Source organism: Jaculus jaculus, chromosome 16 (assembly GCF_020740685.1).
Source record: "Jaculus jaculus isolate mJacJac1 chromosome 16, mJacJac1.mat.Y.cur, whole genome shotgun sequence".
Lineage (NCBI taxonomy): Eukaryota > Metazoa > Chordata > Mammalia > Rodentia > Dipodidae > Jaculus > Jaculus jaculus.
In genome coordinates, this window is record NC_059117.1 from 11,213,332 (window position 1) to 11,237,797 (window position 24,466).

The window sequence follows — 24,466 nt, forward strand, 5'->3', positions numbered from 1 at the left end:
GTACTCACATTTAAAACCTTGCATTCCAGGTCCTGTCCATCTCTCTGGAAGTCATTACCAGTTTTGAAAGGGTCTTTTGATGTCAAGACGACTCAGATTTTGGGGTAGCCAGCACTGGCCACACCCAGGGAGAGAGAATTAGGTCCCCAGCTATAGTCAAGAAAACCCTTTAAACTAAATTCCACTAGCAGAATCTCATCATTGGCTCTTTTTTGTTGAAGTAATGGAGTATGCAATGATTATTTTACTTGAACTTGGTTGATTCTCAGTTGTTAAATACAAACATTTCATTCTATCTTGAAATACCAGCTCTAGAGTGAAATATATCACCATCTACTTAGACAGAGAAGGTACCTCAACAATTTATAACAAGAAGCCCTAGAGCTTGGCAATGAAGTTGTGGTGGTTTGAATAAGATGTCCCCCCATCAACTCATATATTCTGAATGCTTGGTCCCCATCTGATGGTAATTTGGGAGGAGGAATTTTGCTGGAGGAGGTATGTTATTGGGGGATGGACTTATGGGAGCTAAAGCCAGCTTCCTATTACCAGAGCTCAGCTCACTTTTTTCATGCTGTTTTCCACCTGCTATAACCAGAAGTAATGACCTGTACCATGATTGGTAATGGTAATGTTGTGCCATTATTTTCATGCTATTTATGAAGCTTCCCTTGATAAAAACCCTTTATGCCAGCCAGCTGCTTTGGGTGATGTGTCCTGGCAATAAGAAGGTAACTACAACCAAAGTGCTTCAGCTTAGGAAATGTGGGGATTTGGACGTGTCTGTGATGCTAACCCTCCTGGTGAACAAAAACTTAAACTTCTGTAGAACCAGGCATGTTCCTTTTAGTTTTGTTCTCCCTGGCATTCCCAGATCAAGACTTCTAGTACGGCCATCACTGCCCTGGATCTGTCTCTGAAATGACCTGATACTGAGAGTAAGACACATCGCAAACAAGCCCATGCTCTCTAGCGGCAGACAGTCATGTTGGAAGAGCAGATTCATGCAACTGAACCCCACTCATGCAGTTTGTTTGGCTGGTGAGGTGATCACACAGAAGGAATGAGAGAGTCAGCAGCGAGGGAAGGAGGAGGTTGCTGCCCACCAAACAGCCTGGGTGCAGACAGCTTTCCTGGGCATCTGAGGTGGGAGTGTGGAATGGTCACTGATAGGGAGATAGACAACCCCCCCCCTAAAAATCAAGCAAGTGAGAACAGATCTAAGGCAGAGAGAGCATAGCACACTGAGCAGACCTAAGGCGGAGAGGGGAAGGTGCACTGAGCAGAACTAAGGTGGAGAGGGGAAGGTGCACTGAGCAGAACTAAGGTGGAGAGGGGACGGTGCACTGAGCAGAACTAAGGCGGAGAGGGGACGGTGCACTGAGCAGAACTAAGGCGGAGAGGGGACGGTGCACTGAGCAGACCTAAGGCGGAGAGGGGAAGGTGCACTGAGCAGAACTAAGGCGAAGAGGGGACGGTGCACTGAGCAGGCCTAAGGCAGAGAGGGGACGGTGCACTGAGCAGACCTAAGGCGGAGAGGGGATGGTGCACTGAGCAGAACTAAGGCGGAGAGGGGACGGTGCACTGAGCAGACCTAAGGAGGAGAGGGGACGGTGCACTGAGCAGAACTAAGGCGGAGAGGGGACGGTGCACTGAGCAGACCTAAGGAGGAGAGGGGACGGTGCACTAAGCAGAACTAAGGCAGAGAGGGGACGGTGCACTGAGCAGAACTAAGGCGGAGAGGGGACGGTGCACTGAGCAGAACTAAAGCGGAGAGGGGACGGTGCACTGAGCAGACCTAAGGAGGAGAGGGGACGGTGCACTGAGCAGAACTAAGGCGGAGAGGGGACGGTGCACTGAGCAGAACTAAGGAGGAGAGGGGACGGTGCACTGAGCAGAACTAAGGCGGAGAGGGGACGGTGCACTGAGCAGAACTAAGGCGGAGAGGGGACTGGCGCACTGAGCAGAACTAAGGCGGAGAGGGGACGGCGCACTGAGCAGAACTAAGGCGGAGAGGGGACGGCGCACTGAGCAGAACTAAGGCGGAGAGGGGACGGCGCACTGAGCAGAACTAAGGCGGAGAGGGGACGGCGCACTGAGCAGAACTAAGGCGGAGAGGGGACGGCGCACTGAGCAGAACTAAGGCGGAGAGGGGACGGCGCACTGAGCAGAACTAAGGCGGAGAGGGGACGGCGCACTGAGCAGAACTAAGGCGGAGAGGGGACGGCGCACTGAGCAGAACTAAGGCGGAGAGGGGACGGCGCACTGAGCAGAACTAAGGCGGAGAGGGGACGGCGCACTGAGCAGAACTAAGGAGGAGAGGGGACGGTGCACTGAGCAGACCTAAGGCGGAGAGGGGACGGTGCACTGAGCAGAACTAAGGCGGAGAGGGGACGGTGCACTGAGCAGAACTAAGGAGGAGAGGGGACGGTGCACTGAGCAGAACTAAGGCGGAGAGGGGACGGTGCACTGAGCAGAACTAAGGCGGAGAGGGGACGGTGCACTGAGCAGAACTAAGGCGGAGAGGGGACGGTGCACTGAGCAGAACTAAGGCGGAGAGGGGACGGTGCACTGAGCAGACCTAAGGAGGAGAGGGGACGGTGCACTGAGCAGAACTAAGGCGGAGAGGGGACGGTGCACTGAGCAGACCTAAGGAGGAGAGGGGACGGTGCACTGAGCAGAACTAAGGCGGAGAGGGGACGGTGCACTGAGCAGAACTAAGGCGGAGAGGGGACGGTGCACTGAGCAGAACTAAGGCGGAGAGGGGACGGAGCACTGAGCAGAACTAAGGCGGAGAGGGGACGGTGCACTGAGCAGAACTAAGGCGGAGAGGGGACGGTGCACTGAGCAGAACTAAGGTGGAGAGGGGACGGTGCACTGAGCAGAGCGGGGAGGAGCCCAGGAGTTTCTTACTCCCATCACATCTTTGGATCCTAGGAATGACTCCTAAAATCAGATCTAGGGTCTACACTGAATCTGGGATGAGAATTGGGGTGGCTATTTCATTGCATAATGAGGTTGCCACAGGGACCAGAGGACCAACACACAAACAAAAAAAATCCAGTGCTCTCCCCCACCTGGCCACCCCCTTTCCCTCATGTGCTCCTGCATCACTGGCCCTCCTTGTCTTAACGATGGAGCAAGTTCAGTTCAAAAAATCCAGCGCAAGGAAGGGCAGGGGCATTGCTCAGTCTGCTTTGGGGAACTTGTATCCTTACCCTTCTAATTTGATGCCCTTCTATCTGTATCCTCCCCATGGACAAACAATAAAGCACCAGCTGACACACCTAAGGTCAGCATATAAACTGCTCCAGGAGAAAAAGGTGCCAATGTCTGCAGATGTTTTTCTTTGTTACATTGGAATGAGTTTCTGCACAGGGGACAGAGCCTGCCACACATCGTACATGTGGGGGACAGCTTCCCACAACTGATATTCTCACAAGAATTCTTTGATCCACAAAGAGAAAATTCTGTTTGAGAAACTCCAACATAGGTCACAAAGCTGAGAGGGACTCTAGGAATATGTGGCCTTCATTAGCTTGAGGGTTTCCATGCAGGGTAGCACTGTGGCCCAGAAACTCCTGCACTGGGCCATGTCCTTGGCTCTCACACTAGGATGCTGCAGGAAAGCATCTTTGCATCTTGTTTTGTTAACTAGCTACAATTGAGAGTCTAATCTCCTGTTCACCAAATTTTATCTTATTTTAAGGTCCAAAAGATATCCCCATTTCCTCAAACCTAAAGTACTCCGTCACACAATGTCACAGTGAGCATTTTCTCTATGGTGCACACCCTCTGGACCCTTGTCATCTGATGCGTGCGGGTTTGCCTCTTTGAAACTGTAAGCCCTAAAGTGGCTATAGACTATCAGGCCCACCTTCAGATGCCTTTACTGGGCTTCAGTACATGCAGATAGCAAACCATCAAACACCAAAATTAAAGAAGTCTCAACAGTACTGGTAGCTCCCATGTTGGTGCATTATCTACATTATAACCTGAATGATAGGCCACCTCAGAGTGCAAAGGAGAGCTTGCTTTCAGTGGATGCCTTCCGGCTGGGTGGTCATTCCCTGCAGCTGTACCTGGGGTCTTTGCCATAAGTGATGGTTCATCACACATAGCTCTATGTGCATGGTACAGTTCAAAAACTTCATTTGTAGCGCACAATCCAATAGCCTCTACGTGTTACAGATTTGTGGTATTCATAAAAGCGCTGAAGCGGCTGACAGCGCTGTCAGGAAGATCACATTGCCAAGGACCAGGGAAAAGTCAGGACTGCCCAGAGCCTGAGCCCTCGCCTTCCTCACAACTGTCACCCAGGGCTCGGAGGACATTCTGGCCCTACAGTCATGGTTCAGCTCAGCCTTAGTGGGAGTGGCTTGCTAGCCATACTTGTGTTTTGTGTTCTGATGCTATGACATCTGGGCCTTGCTTATTCTGGGGAAATTTTCCCTCCCCAAATTAGCCAACTTCTAGAGAGATCAGGAATCTCTCCACAAATGTACTATTCAAATGTGGTACAGCACCCGCTAGCCCATCTCCCCTGAGGCTCACACTCGGCACCATTCACCCAGCTCACCGTGGGGCCACACATCTAGCTACTTTCCCTATGCACCAGAGTCTGCCAAACTACGCCAGTCCTGTGCCTGCTCATACTTTGTCACCAGTTTCTCCTGGAAATCACCTGAAGACCCTTGTCCATGGTGTGACTGCTGTTCTCTGCCTAAGGAATGCCTCTGGCACTCTCCCACATGGCCCCTCTCATAGGAACTATGAGTACCACTGTGTTTCCAGTGGTAGCTGTATCCTGATCTTACTGTACCCCAACTTTTCTATTAATCCATATTCTAAAATAGTGAAATGAGCAGGGCTGGGCATGCCCTGGCATGAAGATGAGGATTAATGTTCAGGTCAGAGCAGGGTGAGTTCCATTTGGAGGAAACTTTTTCTGACTGTTGCACTGTATATTGTGGGAAAGGACCCAGAAGAAGAAGTTCATGTGAGCACAGTAGGAGAAACCGTAATTAGGAGAGCACCATGAACAGCGGAGTTAATCAAAACCACCAACAAAGGCTGGAAAGATGGCAGGGATTGGTAATTAACCAGAAAGAAATCACAGAGGTTTATAAACATAGAAAAAGACCTGTAGCCCCTCACTGGCCATGATAACATAACTAACTGTCTTTTACCTGCTTGAATCGACTGCCCTCTCTCTTAAGGTGCAATGTGCAGTCAATGGGGACTCTTAATTTCACTGTGGATGAGAGTTATACGGTTGTCATGTGAAAGGAGGTACCTTCTTCCCTTGGCTTCATCTTGACACTGCAGTCCTATTCTCTGCACTAGCTGTGTTACTGCACTGAGAATACAGTGTCCTCCTGGGGAGAAGAAAACAAGGATAGGGAGACTACCTGAGAATGGCTGTCCCTGACCTGTTAATTATGGTTATTTAAACTTTTCCCTCAACTTCTCAGAGCCTTCCTCTCCTACTGTATGTCTGCAGGGATTCCATGGAAACTGGAGAGCAGCACTGCTATGATGCTGCCTTGGGCTGCTGACTTGACAAGAAGCAAGTGAACAGGAAGGGAAGTGTGTACCTGCTCTTGATGTGCTGCGGAGGGCCGAGGCATCTGAAGCTGCCATCGACCATTACGGCCAGCCTGGTGCACAAAGCCTCACACTCTTCCATGCTGGGAGGAAAAAAATAAAGAAAACAAAATTAAACCACCTACTAAAGACATGAGGTTCAACTAAAACTTCAGAAGTACAAAAGAGACAAAAGTACCATTGGTCCAAATTATGTTACCATTTGTAAAAAAAAAAAAAAATCTCATGAGAAACAAGGAAAAGGCTTATAAAATTCACAAGATTTAAAAAAAAATTATTATTTATTTGAGAATGACAGACAGAGAGAAAGAGGCAGAGAGAGAAAGAGAGAGAGGGAGAGAGAATGGGCTCGCCAGGGCCTCTAGCCACTGCAAACGAACTCCAGACATGTGTGCCCCCTTGTGCATCTGTATCCTGGACAATCAAGCCTTGAACCGAACCAGGGTCCTTAGGCTTCACAGGCAAGTGCGTAACCATTAAGCCATCTCTCCAGCCCAAGATTTTATTTTAAATAGTCAGTTACACAGTGGAAAAGTATTAGCATATCCATGTAGCAGGAAGATAATTCAGTAACAAAAATACATACGAGAGAATCATTTAGCAATAGTATAAAAATACAAAGCACAGAAGAAGGATCTCAACAAGAAATGTGGATGCTTTACAAAGAGAGTAGCATAACTTTGCTAACAGGTTTAAAACCTTGAATTAATAGGACAACTAAGAGGGAAAAGAATGGTTATTTTGAAAGTGGGAAGCTGTCACAATATGAAAACTGGAATATTATACTATTAGTGAAAATATTAAAAATATTATTAGTGCTAGTATTAATATAAAGCATAGGTAAATAGAGTGCTGTGTATGGTGTGCACTCCTTGCTTCTGTGAATACATGTGTGTTTGTATGTGTGTGGGTGTGGGTGGAAGTCAGATGATAACCTCGGGCATCATCCTCAGGAACTCCATCTACCTCTCATATTTGGAACCAGAGTATCTCATTGGTCTGAGGCTCACCAGTTAGGAGAGACTGGCTGGTCAATGAGAGACAGGGATCTGCTTGCCAGCACCAAGATTACAAGTGTGTATGGGTATGCCTGCCAGTTACTGAAAGCCTAATTTATGACTTTACACATGTGAAGTGTGTAATGTGATACAGACACATTACATAACAAGTTATCTCCCCAGCCCCTACAAATAAAATTTCAATTTGTAAATATAAATTAAATTATAATAAATGTAATATTATTTTACTATCAAATATCACATTATAAAGATTTATAACTCATTAGTATATGAATATTAGTTATACTATAGATGTACTATCATACAAATCAAAATTCAATCATGCCCATGAAAAACACTGGAAAAAAATTATAAAGCTTATCTTTAAAAGTTCTTAGGGGTTGGGAACTTAGCTCAGCGGATGAGCACTTGCCTAGCAAGTACAGGGCACTAGGTTTGGTCCTCTGCACCAAAGGAGAAAAGTACTTAGAGGAAGAAAAAGATAGAAAGAATGATGAGGGAAGATTGTTCCAGAGGCAGTTGTTACACTGCTAAGGTCATTACAACAGATAACACAGTAAACAAATGGAAGGCTAATGCCATTAGGACATCAGATCCCATTATTAATGTAAATATGCAAATGAGTTGAGAATAGGGACACTTTCCAAGTGTCACAGTAATGAAAGAAACTCTGCAGTAGACACTCATGAGAAAGGCAGTACATGTGAAAGATGTGGTGTGGGCTTCTCAAGACAGCATCACACTTCAGGGTCTATATTAGCTCTACATGATGTGTGGCTCTAGAAGTTTCCTAGCTCAAAGGAGTAATTTACAACTGTAAGAGCCCCAGAACTCTCTCCTCTCATTTCATTCTCTCCAAACTGGCCAAGCTCTAAACTAGGCCTGAGGCTCTGGAACCACCTCCTGTTATGGTAATTGGAATTTCAAAGAGAGTTGATGTTTTTTTCCTATTCCCTGTACGCTCAGGCTGGGTCGGTCTGGGATATTAGAGTCCCTCTCTACTTATACAGGTTTGGAATGCACTGCCCCAATAGCCCCAGGCGTTTGCTAGAGGAAGAGTATCACTGGGAGGTGTCTTGGGGTGGAGTCCAACTCTGAGGATCCAGGGCCAGCTCAGACTGGCTATTTTCTCTCAGATGAGCATTCTCATGACCTAAGGGCAAAGGTCTTCCCAGGTACAACCCCCAAGTGCAAAGTATGAAAAACCAAGATAAATTCATATGTCAAACATAAATGTTACACTTCTAAAGGCAGACAAAGGTTGGCAGGAGACATTTGCAAATAACACATCAAAGAAAAGGCATTAACACAGAATATAATAATGTTTAGCATTTATAAGTTCTTATAATTAAAACATAAGTAGACAGAGACGTAGTTCAACAGAGCATTTGGCCAAGCTTGGTGGCAAAGGCCTGCAATGCCATGACTTGAGAGCTTAAGGCCATCCTGGGCCGTTTCGTGAGAACTTGAGTCAAAGCAGACCGTGAGCAGAGGGCGGGGGAGGTAGTGCGGTGGTGCAGCACTTTCAGAGCTTGTGTGAGGCTCCGTGTTCAATTTCCACTACTGCCAAAATGGTGGGGATGGGGGAGTCTTACAAAATCAAATGATATCACCATACAATTCAACAATCACTGTAACTGGTATCTACTCAAGTGGTTTGAAATAAATATTCATGCATAGATATTTATGGGAGCTTTACTCAAACCTGCCAAAACTTGTAAGTAATCAAGGTATCTGTCAGCAAGTGGATGAATGAATAGATGGTGATAACACAGACAACAGAATGTTGTTGCATTTGGAGAGAAAATGGGCTTTCAAGCCATAACAAAGGCAAGTGGGAAAAAGCAAAACAAGTCTCAAAAGGCCAACTGTCTGATTCCAGTTACATAATTTCTAGAAAAGGCAAAATTCTAAGGCAGTTAAAAAATATCACCAATTGCCAGAAACTCTGTGGGCTGGGGAGGAATAGGTGGGACGGTGAAGTTTTCAGGCAATGAAACTATTCTGCAGGAAGCTTATAAGGGTAGACTATGAGACTGTATATTTTTCTAAACCCATTAAATGCTCCCCACCAGGCATGGTCTGCTATAAACTGTGGGTTTCAGATGGCAGTAAGGTGTCTCTGCAGGTTAACTGATTGCAGCAAACACCCCAGTCTAGCAGCATATTGGTAAATATGTTCAAGTGTGTTCCAGTGTGTGGGCATATAAACCACTGTTTTCCTTTCAATTTTTCTGTAAACTTAAACCTGCTACAAACATAGATTTTTTTTTGAATGAGGAAAATTTGTGAGTAAAGTTTTACTTAAGAACAACTGCAAACAGATGAAAAGCACAGGCAGAGTCAATGTCAGAACGTTTTCGATGTGCACATAACCACTGTGCAACTGTCTGCCCAAGGAAACATGAGGTAGTTGTGGTATTGTTTGTAGACCAAACAAGAAATAATCAAATATTAACTAATGGGTCAGTGAATAAATGCAGGTGTCTGCCTATTCAAATGAGTACTATTTAGCACTGAAAACAAGTGAATTAATGCTGCATACTAAAACATGCATCAGGTTTGAATGCAGATGTGAAGGCAGTCAGATATATTCATACATATATATATATACAAATGTATGTATATAGATTCACATATATAAACATATATAGACATATATAATATGAACATGTATACACATATATATGGTATATATAGTTACAGAGAGAGAGAATAGAGTCTGGAGTTTTGAAAGGTAGACAGTATGGTAAAATCTCCTTAACAACTGGTGCTGCCTAGCACACAACATGATTTAATTGAGTATGGGAAACAAAAAAGCTTAAACTTTAAAGCCCTCTTTGCATAATGCCTTCAGAATTTTCATTAGCTAGACCTTATCATTCCCCTATATAGTGAGCTTGATGTAAGATTTTGAGTCCATGGAGGGATTACAATCCAAAATGATGCAGAGGCTCCTAGGCCCATGGGCCCTAACTTTTGGGTCCTTATCCAAGTTAGCAAAGAATTGAAAGCCCAGGCTCAGAGAGGGATTCATTATGATTTATAAGGATTATTTTGGAGAGAGTTATGATCCAGAGGGAAGGCTAGCAGAAAGAGCCAAGCCAAAGGTAGTTATTCCCCTTCTCAGGAGGGGAGATGGAAAATATTTACATAGAGAAATCGTCAGAGAAGAAGCCTCTGGAGACATGCATGCACACGCACACATACACAGAAAGAGAGAGAGAGAGAACAAGCAAGAAAGCTCAACCCACAAAGTCCCTCTCACAGAAGAGATTAGAGAGGATTAGGAGACAGTAAAGGACTCAGATAAAAATAAGGCAGAAAAGTACCTAGACCAAACCAAAAGATAAAAAGAGAACTCCTCCACCTTTTAAGTGGAGACCAAGAACGACTTATGCTGGTATGTCAGGATGGACCCAGAGGAAGAAGAAAAATGCTAGAGAGAGATCTACACACATAGTTAGTTGGTACCGTGCCCAGGATAACGCCCATGTGGCAGAGGCGGCAGGAGAGTGCCCCAGCAAAAAGAACCCCCCCCCTTCTCAGCCTGGCTTGGAAAGAGAAGAGCTTACCAAAAAGCAAGGACCAGAAGCCAGGAGAATGAAGAGTGGGCATGAGAGTTTACACACAAAGTTAGGCTCCTTAACATGGGTCAGACAGCCAATCAGGATGCACCCCATAATCAGACTCAGGTGTGTAAGGGAGAGAAATGGTGGGTTGTTTGGCTCAAGAGGCTGAATCATGAAGAGCCAGCTCTAACGTGTACTAAACTGAGGAAGAAACAGGAAGCTGTTTCTGAGAAACTGCCTGCAGCTACCTCCACTGAGACTGGATCAGATGTGCATTCCAGTCCTGCCAGGGCCAGCAAGATGACATCTGGGTTCTTCTTGGACCTTTGTCCCTGGCTGACTGCCTATAACAAAGCCGTCTTCCTTCTATTCTTCTTCATTTTTATGAAATCTGTATGTGTACTGTTGTGTGGCCCACAACAGTGTCAAAAACTACAAGGGAGGCCAGCGGTTGAGAATTCTAATTTAAAATGAATTCCATAATGAGAAAGGTATTAGGCCAGATCCAGTAGTGCTAGTCCTCTGTTTCTGATAACCCTACCTGCTGGGACGAGGTTCCTTGGGTGGACTCTCTGGGCATAGCAGTATGAAGGAATGCAGCAGACACCCTGAGATAGAGCAGTGGACTCAGGAAGGGTGATTCTACAGAAAACTGGGCTCAAAGTCTAGCCTGGCCCCCTGCTCAGGGACTCTAGTAACTTTACATCTCCTCCCTAGGCTTGGTCTCCTGATCTCCACAGTGAAGACTGAGAACGTGATGGTGATCTGCACAGCCAAACCTCTGGCTGGGCATGGATGCACACCTTATTTGCTGATGGCTCCTCAGCCTTGCTCAGAACAGCCACGGCTCACCTGTGAGAGGTCAGCACTGCAGCACAGCCATCTCGAACCTCCTGCATGATTGTCTGCCACAGGCACCGCTTCGAGCAAGGATCCATCCCAGAGCTGGGCTCATCCTGAGGGGAAGAAAACACACAGCGCTGGGTAACTGGGAGAACACACAAGAATGTGCACACTGCCACATGAGGCCAGGCCCTGAGAGAGGTAACCAAGACTCCGGTACTAACAGCACCTCTCAAGCACTCACACGATTACCGATCACTGTTCACATCAGCCAATGGACAGGATCAACTGAAATGTCCGATAATAGGTAGGTAAAAATGTGGTAAGTACACAATGGACCATTGTCTAGCCATCTGCATGAACATGGAAAAGCTTTGAAGACATTATGTTTGGTGAAATAATCAGACACAAAACTACAAAAAACTGCATATTCCCGTGTGTGTGTGTGTGTGTGTGTGTGTGTGTGTGTGTGTGTGTGTGTATTATTAAGCCTTAGAAAGAAGGAAACACAAAAGTTTTCAACAACATTCATATGAACCAGAAGGACATTATTGTAAGTGAAATAAGGCAGACCTAGCTGTTTTTTGATCAAAATCTAAAACTCAGAAGGAAGGAGCAGAGGGGCGGTCACTGGAGGTTGAGCATGGGAAGATGGGGAGTGCTTGGCCAAAGAGCACAAGATGCCCTTTCAAAAGGACTTGAGGAGATCACCCTCTTTTGTTTGTTAGTTTTCTGCCACGTGAGGACTCAGTATCCATCTTCTCCGGAAGAGGTACAGTTCAAAATGTCCTAGTGGAAGCAGGGACAGGACTGTCACCAGACACCTAACCATGGTGGGAGCAGGACAGTACTATCACCTGACACCTACGCTTGAGGGTGCTTTCATCCTGGACTGCCAGCCATGATCAAGTTTCCAGAACTGTGAGTGACAAACTTCTATTTTTATTCTCCATCCTGTGAAGTTCTGTTATCACAGCACAAGAGAGCTGACAGAGATTATAGTTAACAGTGCCATACTGGATATTTAAAACTTGCTAAGAACATAAATCACTTGCTACCAAAGAAAATGTTCATTAAGTGAGATAGTCTGCATGTCAATTAGCTTGGCTGTAGTTAACATTTCCAATTGTATACTTGTTAAAACATCCCAGCCAGGCACGGTGGCACACGCCTTTGATCCCAGCACTCAGGAAGCAGAGGTAGGAGGATCATAGTGAATTTGAGGCCACCGTGAGACTACATAGTGAATTCCAGGTCAGTCTAGGCTAGAATGAAACCCTACCTTGAAAAACAAAACAAAACAAAAATCCCATTGCACACTTTAAACATATAATTTTCATTTATAAATGGCGCATCAACAAAACTAGGGAGGTATGGGCTGGAATGAAAACACATTTGCACATCAACTTGGTTCCTATTCAAGATCTTAAAATGAAGCTACTATCATCATAGACTTTCAGGATGATATCCACCAGAAAGAGCTATGATAGTAGAGGGAAATGTCATTTATTTAGCAAGATCAAATGCACTGAAATTTCTTTGGAACTTGAAACTTTCTCCTCCAATAAATTCCCAAACACTTGTTATCTCAGCCACTTTTAAGAGAAGCTTTGCTCAGCTGCACAAGTTTGTGCTGCTGTCAGTTAGGGAGAACTAGGCATGCTTTTCTTAAGAGCTTCTTGTCATCAACATCTACCAAGGAACAGAAGGCGGCATGGGAAAGGAACACTGGGCAGAAAGATAAAATCCAGATTTTTCCTGCAAACCAAGCATGTATGTGTGCCACTTTAAAAACAAGTACATGAAAGGCGGGATGCGACGTTTCTCAGACAGCGGGTTAGATTTCCCAGGTTCACAACCTCTTACCTCTGTGGAGATGGCCAAAGACACTGCATTACTGTGATGCTGTGAGCTGTCTCCACCATCTTCATCACTAAGGTTTATTGTAGACAGGTTATTCACAAGAGACTGGGGAATATGTTTAATGTGAGTTATTTCATTTACTGCTTTTAGTGCCTCCATGCAACAGACACAATTAACAGCAACACAGGCAGATGAGGAGAAAACAGGAACATTGTACAAGAATATGCTGTGGACTCTAAACCCAGCTACTTGGACTCCAGAGTTCCTAAATGGACACTATGCCAGAGTCCTGGGCAGCCAAGGACAGTAAGAGCAAGAATACTTGAAAGAAGAGAAATGGGCCTACACTGACCAAGGACAGAGCAGAGGCCTCTTCAATTAAGTGAGGGACATACTGTCCCAGGGTGAGCACATTGACATCTAGTCAGAAGAGATGAACAGGCCCATGACTTGTGAACTCCTCAGCACAGCCTGCTCTATCTTGACAGGCAATGTCACAGTGGAATGGTGTGCATTCCCAGATGTCACAATGGGAAATAAAGGATAGTGTGCACTATCAGACACCACAGTGCGGACCTTTCACAGCAAGCTTAAAGCAAGAGGAAAATTCAGTTGAGCTTTCAACAAAAGGACCGTTTCTTCCAATATGATTCTCCTGAGTCTCCGTGGGCTTCCTCCAAGGGATATTGCCATGTCGTGCAGAACAGAAAACAGTGACCTGCTTGGCTTTCTCTACTTTTGATGGCCCTCAGCTGTGCTCCCGGGTGAAGCCTGGGTGTTCTCTGGGGATTGGAATTCAATCTGTGACACAGGAACGATGCTCTTTACTTTTTACTTGAATGGCATTGTGTATAGCCAGAGCCTTTTTGAAAGAAATACAAGGCAACCAATTCTATTTCTTAGTAGTAATATCCTGTTAACACTTCATTCCGGCTTAAGTGTCCTGAACGAAGTTCACAGATAGATGGTAAATGGCCTTCTCGCTCTCAGTCCAGGCTGATGCTCCGTCTCTTGCCTGGGGCTCCCTCTGCCTCCTGCCTATTCCTCTTCACACGTGTTAGATTACCTCCAGTCACCATAACAATACTTAAAACAAACTACTCATGAGGAGGGACACTTGCTTTACCTCACAATTTAAGAGGTTCCAGGCTCTAAAACAGACACAAGGCATTACAACAGTAATCTGTAATGGAGTAAATTTTCCTGTTTCATGGCCAATGTCAAGAATTTTGAAGTGGGGGAATCAAAATGGGAGAGTCTGAGAACAGACACAAAAATGTTATGAGTAGAAGTGCTTTATTACTCTACCCCAAACCGGGAAAAGGTCACGCCTTAAGAGTGAGGAGTAGTCCAATGGGAAGGAGAGGAAGAGGGATCCTGTGTTCAGGTGTGTGATGTTTGTAGACTACATCAGGAATCAGCAGAATGTGGGAAACTGCCGAGTGCTGGCATGCATGCGTTGAGATGTGGACTGTCATGAAAAGTTGCCAATGGCCAGGCTCCTGTCAGAGCCTTTAAACACATAGTGAGAGAGGGCCCCGAGGCCACGGCTATACGTGGCTATGGATGGAGAAAAGGGTGGGCAAGAGTGTGAGAGAGACAGAGAAGGTACCAATTTGAACAGGGAACTAGACAGACATCTGTGAGTTGGAAGAGAAGGAGAAAGATAAGAGAATGCACACACCTACGAAACAGAAGGATGGGAAGAGTAGGGGTGGCTAGTGTTGGCAAGATTTTATGCCCCCTGGGACGCGGGAGCTTTTGAAGATGACCAGTGAGAGGAGAAAGAAAGAGGTGGAAGCCCAAGGAGTCATGTCTGGGTCCCTGTGAGGAAGGAGCCTTTGGAGAAATATTCCAGCTTGAAAGAGGGAGGGAGCACTGAGAATGACAGCCAGAAATGAAAAAGAGGAAAAAGAAGCATTTTTTTTTTCCTAGCACCACTTCAAGGGCATGCCCACAATGACCTACAGACCCTCTGTACTAGGGCTCACCTCTGAAATGCTCTACTGTCTCTCAGTTCCCATGAGCTGAGAATGAGGACCATGGACACATTCACACAAGGAAATCTGAGCGTCACTTAACTAAGCCATAGCAAACCCAGACAGCCACCCACATGGATCACCATGGACATGTGATAAATATAAATTGTCCATAAAAAAGAGAAGATCGTCATCAATAATACTAGAAATTAAAGAGAAGCTATAACAGTTAACAATAAAACTGAGAGAATCATAAGGATAGATAACAAAAACATACTCTATCCAATATGAAAATTTAGAGAAAATGGATAAATTTCTTGACTAATAAAATCTACCCAAGCTAAACCCAGTGGAAGTAAATGATCTGAAAAGAGCTATAACACATAACAAAATTTAAGCAGTAATTTAAATCTCTCTCACAAAAATAAAAAGTTCAGGCACACAGACTTACTGCTAAATTCTACCAAACGTTTACAGAAGTAAAGCCTTCTCATGTGAATTCACAAACTCGAAAGAAAAGAAATGTTCCCTAGCTCCTCCTGTGAAGCCTGCATTACACTAAGACTAAGACCCAGTAGTAATACTACCAGAAAATAAAATTGTACGTCAATATCCCTGATAAACATAAGTGCAAAAAATAAAAAATCATGTTCTTGTTAACCAAATCCATGAAAACATCAAAAGTATCATCCACCTCAATGAAGTAGGTTTCATCCAAGACAGTCAACCATTGTTCAACAACTGGTAATCAATAAACATAATACAGCATATAAATATACTTAACATCAAAATCACACAATCATCTCAATAAATGCATACAAAGTCTTCAACAAAATACAAGATTCCAAGGGCTAGAGAGAGGGCTTAGTGGTTAAGGCGCTTGCCTGTGAAGCCTAAGGATACATGTTTGACTTGCCAGATCCCACATAAGCCAGTGACTCATGTGCAAGGTTGCACATGTGCACACGGTGGCCCACATGTCTGGAGTTCCAATACAGTGGCTGGAGGCTCTGGTTACCAATTGCCTCTCTTTTTCGCTCTCCCATTCTCACTCTAGTTTTTGCTCTCACATTAAAAAAAGGCCAGTCTGTCAAGCTTGCCTCAAAAAAAAAAAAAATGCAAGATTCTTTCATGATAAAAGTATTTGAGATACTAGCAATAGAGGGATGATATCTCAGCAAAATAAAGGCTATACACATAAACCTAAAGTCAGTACCATAATAAATGGCTTGACACATTCCTACTAAGTTCTGAAAAATACAGGGATGCCCGCTCTTCCCACATATACACAATGGAGTTTTATTCAGAAAAAAATGAAAAATAAAATCAGGAAAATTGGTGAACATGGGAAAAGTTATGCTAAGTGAGGTAACTCAAGCTCAGAAAAACAAAGGGTGCATGATGTCTCTCATATGCAGATTCCAGCTCAGAATAATTAGATTTTAAAGTTGTAATGTCAAAAAGCTACAATGAGGCCTAGAGAGGAGAAGCAGGGAGGGATGAGAGGAGTTAATAGTGTAAATGGGCAAGTGGAGAGACAAAGTAGTAGGGATGAGGGAGGGAGTCGAGTGCTGCTCTCATCCTTGGTTAGAGAACCTGCCTTCTGCAGATGGTAACAAACAACAGGGACATCCAAGACCTAGTACAGTACAAGTCATCTCTACCACACTCGCCAGGCCCATACACATTAACCAAGCAAGTAACCTATTACATATGGGTGCTGCTCTCAGTGCTGGCCTGAGAACCTCCTCCAGGGAAATGGCATTAGACAATGAGGAGACTCAAAACGTATTAAAGCAGAAAGCTAGAGACTATCCGGAGCTCAATATTAAAGAAGACTCCTAACCCACCCTCCTAAGCTCAATGAACATTGTGGAAGAGGATGTAGGAAGAATGTAAGAGCCACAAAGTGGGAAGGTGTACTGGAAGGTACTGTCCCCACACAGGGACTGACTGTTGAATTCTGGCCTCCACAGAGATTATAACCCCAATGAGAGGCTCCTTGGTGGAATTGAAGTGGAGGAGAGGAGACATAAGAGGATAACAATGAGAATATAACTAACTTGCAATATGCTCATATATTAATGTTCCTAATAAAAGTATTTTTTTAAAAAACAGATAGTTAAAATAATTTACAAGTACTTATGCAATGCATACCATATTTGAGACATTAACACAATATTGACGTTTCTGCTACTCACCAGTAAAAGAATGTCAGGTTTCCCCACCAGAGCCAGGGCTGTGGAGAGCTTCCGTTTGGTTCCCCCACTGTAGGTGGCCACTGTCTTGTCTGCGTGAGCCTCGAGATGTAGACGCCTTACAAGGTCTGCAGAGAGCTGGGAGACAACGACTGTTCAGGGGCTTGTGACCGCGCCTGCCCGCCCCTCGCATAGACAAAGCACATCTCAGGATCAGTCCCCATCGTGACACCACGGAAGAACGGGAGTGGTTTCTGTATCTGCAGACAGCTCAGGATGACCAATACCCTGGCCTAGAGACAGACACCTCGGAATCATGGCTGGTTGAGAGTCATGACAACCCACACTAAGGTAAGCAGAATGAAGGGGAGCCAAAAAGAAAAATAAGCAACTGGATAGAAACAAAACCAAGGCAAGGAAAGAGACACAGAATCCTCCACTGACAGAACTGAAGGGACTTTTCAGTATTTTCACAAGGAAAAATTTTGCATACTCACTATTGGGCCTATAAAAGTGTGGGGAATGCTTCTCACTATTAGGAATTTGTTGACCAAGTCAGGAAGAAAATAGCTTCATTTGCAAAGCTCACACAGACCCTGATAGCATGGAATTCTGATTTCTCCAGCTTCATGCTGAAAACATTTTTTTTTCTATGTCCTTCCAATCTGTACTTTTCTACACATCTGCTTAGATCTTGGCAAAAATCACAGTCTAGACCTGTGAGCGTCAGATGTGTCTCTATGACATGTTTATTTTTTAAACATATTTTATTTATTTATTTGAGAAAGAAAGAAAGAGGGCGGGAGAAGAAAGAGAGAAAGAATGGGCATGCCAGAGCATCCAGCCACTGCAGACGAACTCCAGATGTATGCACCACCTTGTGTATCTGGCTTACATGGGTCCTGGAGAATCAAACCTGGATCGTTTGGCTTTGCAGGCAAACTACCTTAACTGCTAAGCCATCTCTCCAGTCCCTATGCTACATTGTATCTGCTTCCAGTTTTGTCTCTTATGCCAGGTTTCAACTGTCTATATAATTTAAAAATATATACAGTTTTATATAATTCTCATGAACATAGAAGTGTTCACAAGATATAAAGAGATATAAATATGGATTTGTTTTCAGGACATTGTCACATAACCAAACTCATCAAGATCACATCATAATTCAAACTTAGAAAAGAATACTCCATAGAAATATGAAAATGAGTTAAGAGTTGTGTGTCCAAAATGGATAAGTAGAGCATAACATTAACTAAATGTCCATACTACTGTTTTGATAACTGCATAGGAGTAATAACATGACAATAAAATATTACCAGCCTCTGAATAAAACAAGGGTACACATATGCCTCTCAATAAAGCCTTTTAACCTAAATTTCTCTATCACCTTATTGGCACAGCTTCAAAATAATTTGTCAAAGGAGATAAAAAGCTCAAGAATGAGGCTGTGGTAGAGCAGTCTCAGTTAAGAATACCAACTGTGCAGCTCATGAAGATGAAACCCTGAGTCTCCTGCTGTCTGTAAGAAAGTCTCTCAAGACCACCATTTGATCTTACTGAAGACACTTAGGTTATGTTCCCCAGATTGTTTCATACGGAAATATCCTTTTCCTTATAGCCATTCAGTTCACTTATGCCAATTAAAATACATTGAATCAAAGTTTATTTAAGTAAGTAAAAGGTTCAAACAAAGCATTTTATCCAATACAAGTAAACAAACATAAGCAATGGGCTGCCGTGAGGAGGCACCAGAGACAGGGAGTGGCCCTGAGCCCTGAGATGGGTAAAAATAACAACTGGGAAAGTAAAACTTTATTCTTATTCTTATTGCTATCAAATTTTTCAAAAAGTAATAACATAGGTATTGGGATTGTTTACTTTGCTATAATGTATTTTCTTTAGACTGGGAATAAAAAAAAAAAAGACAACAGAAGAGAGAAAATAAAACAAATTAATGATGACAAACATCTGGTTCTATAGAAATGTGCCTCAGAATAAATAATTTTAATAAATTTGACAAACTGTTGTTTGTTTTTCTGCAACCAGGAATGAATGTCATACTTTCTAATTTTATAGGAGATTAAATAGTGATACCTACAAATCCCACATTGCTTAATCATAGAGAAGATTCCAGAATGTGCAAGAAAAATGCATCCATCCAATTTAATTCTCTCTCAATGTCACACGTTCAGAAAATAACTGAAAATGACATGATAAGAAATACGTTGCCAATCTCTCTGTACTCCACACCACCATCAAAATAATGTGCTAGCAATCGAGACTGGCAAAACACTACATAGATCCTAAAATTTTGTAAGTTACAAAATCTTACTGTTATGTTCCTAGAATAACAAATGTCATAATTACAGAATCACTCACTCCTTTTTCTCTGAGATAACTCTTGAAACTATATCATATCTAAGCAAGAAACTGGAATCCATCCACCCTTAAACCCTAGCCTGTATCCCATTTGGTAGTCAGTAAGGCTTTTATAAATATTGTAACCAAAATAGATGGTTGACAAAACCATGAACATGCTCATTGAGCTCCAGAACCAAGGATTTCCCACTAGCACATGTGGTGGCCAATTTTAATTTTTTTTTAATTATTTATTTATTTGAGAGCGACAGACACAGAGAGAAAGACAGATAGAGGGAGAGAGAGAGAATGGGCTCGCCAGGGCTTCCAGCCTCTGCAAACGAACTCCAGACGCGTGCGCCCCCTTGTGCATCTGGCTAACATGGGACCTGGGGAACCGAGCCTTGAACCGGGGTCCTTAGGCTTCACAGGCAAGCACTTAACCACTAAGCCATCTCTCCAGCCCCAATTTTAATTTTTAATGTGAGAATCAAAATCAAAATGAGACAGCAGGTAGGAAAAAGCAGCTGACCATTTCTAATGGAAAAGCCTCTTTTCTGACCTTCCCTCTGCCCATTCCATTCTTCTTATCTTAGGACTTTGTGGTAGTTAGACTATAACCTGTACCTCACATGCTCATGTGTTTGAATACTTATCCCAATTGGTGGCAGTGTTCTGGAAGTTTATGGAACCTTTAGTGGAAAGAGCTTTGCTAGGGGAAGTGTGCCAGTGGGGTCAGTCCTGAGGTTGTACTGTCCAGTTCTCGCTGTCATGCAGGTTTTTTCCCCTCTCTCTCCTTTCTGCTGATGTGATGATGTGGCCCCAGTTTCTTGCTCCTGTCATGCTTTCTCGACAACGACAGACGGGTCTCCTGAAACTATAAGCCAAGTTACACTCTTCTCTTTTGTAACTTGTTTCTGGTCAAGGATTTTGTCCAAGCAATGAGAAAATAGTTGATACAGACTTCTTTGCAAAACTGACTGTGAATGTTAAAAGAAATAAAACTAAAAAATAAAAATAAGAAATCATGTCTATAGACAAAATGGTGGGAAGCAACATTCAGTGGAAGATTTCCTAGTAGGGATTAGCAAACATTTACCAAAATAAGAAGTTAAGTGGGTAAGGGACGACATCCTTCTATCCCAGAGAAAATAAAAATGCAGAAATCTTTAGCTTTGATCCCAATAATTAGAAGTGTTGTTTAAATATGACAATAGTCCTGAAATCACCATTGTCTCTTTACATTTCTCCAGCATCCCAGATTATCCCAATGTGTGTGAATTACAAAAGTCTTCATCAGGAGGCTCAAACACTCACTCTGTACAAAACTGTGTGGCACGAGCACTAGGAAAACTGGAATTCATTACATTAACTTGTGACACCTAAATTCAAGCTGAATGAAGAGGTTAACCTGACACTGTCTATGAGAACATGAGGGGAGTGCAGTAGTAGGTGACAAGACTGTATATAAACATGATCAGAAAACTTGGGTGAAGGCTGGGGGCCCTAGCATCTAGACTGAGCTCAGTATAAGACTTGGGTTGTGAGGACCAGAGGGAAGGGAGGGATCCATGTGCCTGAACAGAGATTTCCATCTTCAGTCGTAAGACAATGGTGATCACACATATCACTATGGAAAAGAAAACTTCTGGGGAAAAAGGAACCAAATGAGTAGCCGATGAATGAGGATTAAAAACAATGTCTCTAGCATATCTCATTGCAGTAAACTTGGAGAAGTGTCCTTCTGGGGCCAATCATTGGATCACTGTGGAAGGTACATCACTAAGGAAAGCTCCAGGCTAGAGTAGCTAACAACCACCTCCACTTAGTTTCCATTTCCAGATCACTCCAGGGGAACAAGGAATAAGCCTGAGTCACTTATGGCACAAGGAATTTCACCTTAGAGTACTTGTAACTAAGTGTCAGGGTAGTTTCTCAAACAGAAGCATGTGCTCTGGAGTGGCCTATCAACTTCATGACAAAACCCTGCTCATATGAGCCACGGGACCTAATTAAGTCACCTAACCATGCCACACTTCAGTTTTCCTCCTTGTAAACCAGGGACCAGCCTCTCTTCTACTTCATATGTTGCTATAGAACCCCTATGGCAGGGCTGGGGACACGAGAAGTGCTGGAAGACAGGCTTGTGCTTTGTGACACTTGCAAGAACAAATCTTTTTGAAAAATGAGTACTAGGACATTACATTACACTGTGAGCCTCCACAGCCCTGGGTGCCAGAGGTCAGTCACTGGATTCGGATACTGTCTCAGCGCAGTCAAAGCACAAGGCAGAAGTCAGTAAATGGACAAGGACATTGTCTCAATGCAGTCAAGACACACAGAAGAGGTCAATAGCTGAACGTGGACATCACCTCAATGCGGTCAAGGCACATGACAGAGGTCAGTCACTAGACATGGACATTGTCTCACTGCAGTCAAGGCACATGGCAAACAAAATGCATACAAAGCTACTTCAGGGCATACTGTCTTCTAGTAAATCATTTGGTGTAGCTAATACATAAATCAACAATGAAGTTGTTTAATGTCATATGCTCTATATTGCAGTTGCTGCACTGCTGCTCCTTTATACTGTTTGTTTGCACCACCACAAACTCATGAGGGGATGTTGTATCACCTTGTTTAGATGGCCTATCATATCAGGCCATGATCATAGGGTTCCAATGTCCAGGGCATATAGTCCATGTTGACTGAAGCATTGTGATATGGTGCATGAGTACAGTAGTTAAATAGTTATTTTCTATTGTTTTATATGACACCTTGAAATAAACACCCTGGAAGTATACATCTATTCTGTATTTCAAATGCTCACACAATTATAGGAGAGGAATATTTGCCTATAAATCCACTGTCCCTTTTGTGAATGGATGGGAAAGTGTGTTCGTCTATTATAAACTTCTGAATGAGCAAGTGACAATACTATCTGCAAATTCAGCCACAGTTTAATGAAAGGAGTAAACTAAGGTCCTAACTGGTGACCAATAAAATAACATCCCAGTGGAGGACTTCAAAACAAAAGGCTGAGGAAAGGACAGCGGAGTACCCAGAGGCAAAGCTTGGTGTGACAGGAAGCACTCAGTATATTAAGGAGGATCCTTACAAAGGCTCACCTCCTCAGACAGAAAAGAGGTCAGGTTATAGTCACTGCCAAGTGTCTTCCTCTTCAGTTGAAAGCTAACAAGGGGAGCTGACTGAGAAAATGACTACTAAAAACAGAGCCAACAATTAGAACTGCCTGATTACAACGGGCAGATCTACAGTGGCCAGTTATCTCTGCTTTATGAATGTGGGAGGTAGGCAAAGTGTCTAGGGTCTGAACAATGAAGTGAAGAGATTCTGCTCCAGCTCACTTGAAGGTGTGGAGCACAAGAAGAAATGAAGACTGCATTACTAAAATAGCACAAAAATGCCTTTTCTTGGTCTGGCAAAGGCATTGGCTATGAATTTTGTGTCCTGTGAGACCTAGGAGGATCTGTCCTCTGTAGACTAATTTAACACACATCAGTAAACCTCTATTGTTCCTGCTTCTTTTTCAGAATCCACAAATCCAGCAAGCACTCCACATACTACATGGAGGGCACAAAATTTGCAAATGTGCCTTAAGGAAATGTTAGTCCATTCTAGTGACTTCCTGCGTGGAGTGTCCTCTAGCTGTCAAGGCTGGGTGTACCACTTGGCCCACAGCCTGATTCAGGGGCAGATTCTTTTGCCCTTCAGTTCACCTGCCTCTCCTTCCTTCTGTTTTCTGGCCTTGGTTTCATTTGTTCCTTCCTTCACAGACAGGTGTGACGTACTGTACTGTGGTGGGTCCTGAAGTTCCTGCCACCCCTTCATCCTCATGAGGCTACCCAGAAAGGTAGCTCTGGCAAGAATCTGTCATTTCATTCACCAGGCAGACACCACTCTAATAACACAAATTCCATATAAACTCTGTCCTCATTATTCTCCCCTGGAAAACCCAGGGAGGCCCAGTGAGCATGAAAGGTATTTGGAAGAGAGATACAAAGTCACCAAGGATGCTGTTTTTGACTTAGCTCCTTCCACAGGATACCCAAACAGACACATCATATGTCTATATCAGTAGCACAAAGATATTTTTTAACTTAGTTAATTTATTTAAGGGGGGGTCAAATAGAAAGAATAGGCATGCCAGAGCCTCCAGTCACTGCAAATGAACAAACTCCAGTTGCATGTGCCACCTTGTGCATCATGGGTCCTGAAGAATCAAACCTGGATCCTTTGGTTTTGTGGGCAAGTACCTTAACTGCTAAGTCACCTCTCCAATCCCCAAAAGATATTTTACTATAGTAACGTGTTTGCATTGAGTTCATCTGGTAGTATAACTTGCTATGTTGGGGCGAGAGTTGGTTGACTAGAATTCCTCAGGGGACTCTTTTGGTATGGAAAACCTGGGAGCTGCTTACCTCTGGGATGCAGTGCTTTGGAATTCCACGCAGGCTGCAGTAGTAATGGAGATGTTCCCAACCTGTCAGGAGCTCATCCAGGGCATCTCGCTGTGGACAGTAGCCAATGCGAATGCCTGCCCGGCCAGCAGCAGGCAGACCCACAGCATCCCTGCACACACACAAACGCAGCACACTGAGCGCACATCAACCCCTTCCCAAAATCTGGACCCTCTCCACCACGGGTCACTAATTTGGCAGTAAGGCTTCACTAAGGAGAAGTGAGAGGCAGACAGAGACTGCTACCTCAAAATATGGATCTCAGGGGCATGCATTACTTTAAGCTGAAAGCAATTGAGAATCAGCAAACTCATGGAAAGCTGTTTACCTCTCTCTTACTGCGAAGCAAGAGTACAGCTATTTCTTGTACTTGCAGAGGCCCATCTACACCAGGGAGCTACTTACAGGAACTGCTCTTATCAGGAGAGAGGAAACTGCACCTCCCTCCTGCCAGAGCTGGCCTCCCCCCACACACACACCCACAGCCACCAGGCTCTTTCTCCCCCATCAGCCCAAGACAGTGGATCACTTTTATGCTTCTGA

General features: G+C 43.9%; 1 protein-coding gene across 1 annotated transcript in view; it reads right to left on the reverse strand.

Annotated features, from left to right (window-relative positions):
- Abca13 (ATP binding cassette subfamily A member 13) overlaps positions 1 to 24,466 on the reverse strand; it is a 367,979-nt gene that overhangs the window by 23,509 nt on the left and 320,004 nt on the right. The window contains exons 55-58 of the mRNA XM_045135973.1: positions 23,885 to 24,035; positions 17,085 to 17,219; positions 11,051 to 11,154; positions 5,598 to 5,690 (exon numbers count right to left, since the gene is read on the reverse strand). Coding sequence (XP_044991908.1) covers positions 5,598 to 5,690; positions 11,051 to 11,154; positions 17,085 to 17,219; positions 23,885 to 24,035 — 483 coding nt within the window. The remainder of the gene's footprint in view (positions 1 to 5,597; positions 5,691 to 11,050; positions 11,155 to 17,084; positions 17,220 to 23,884; positions 24,036 to 24,466) is intronic.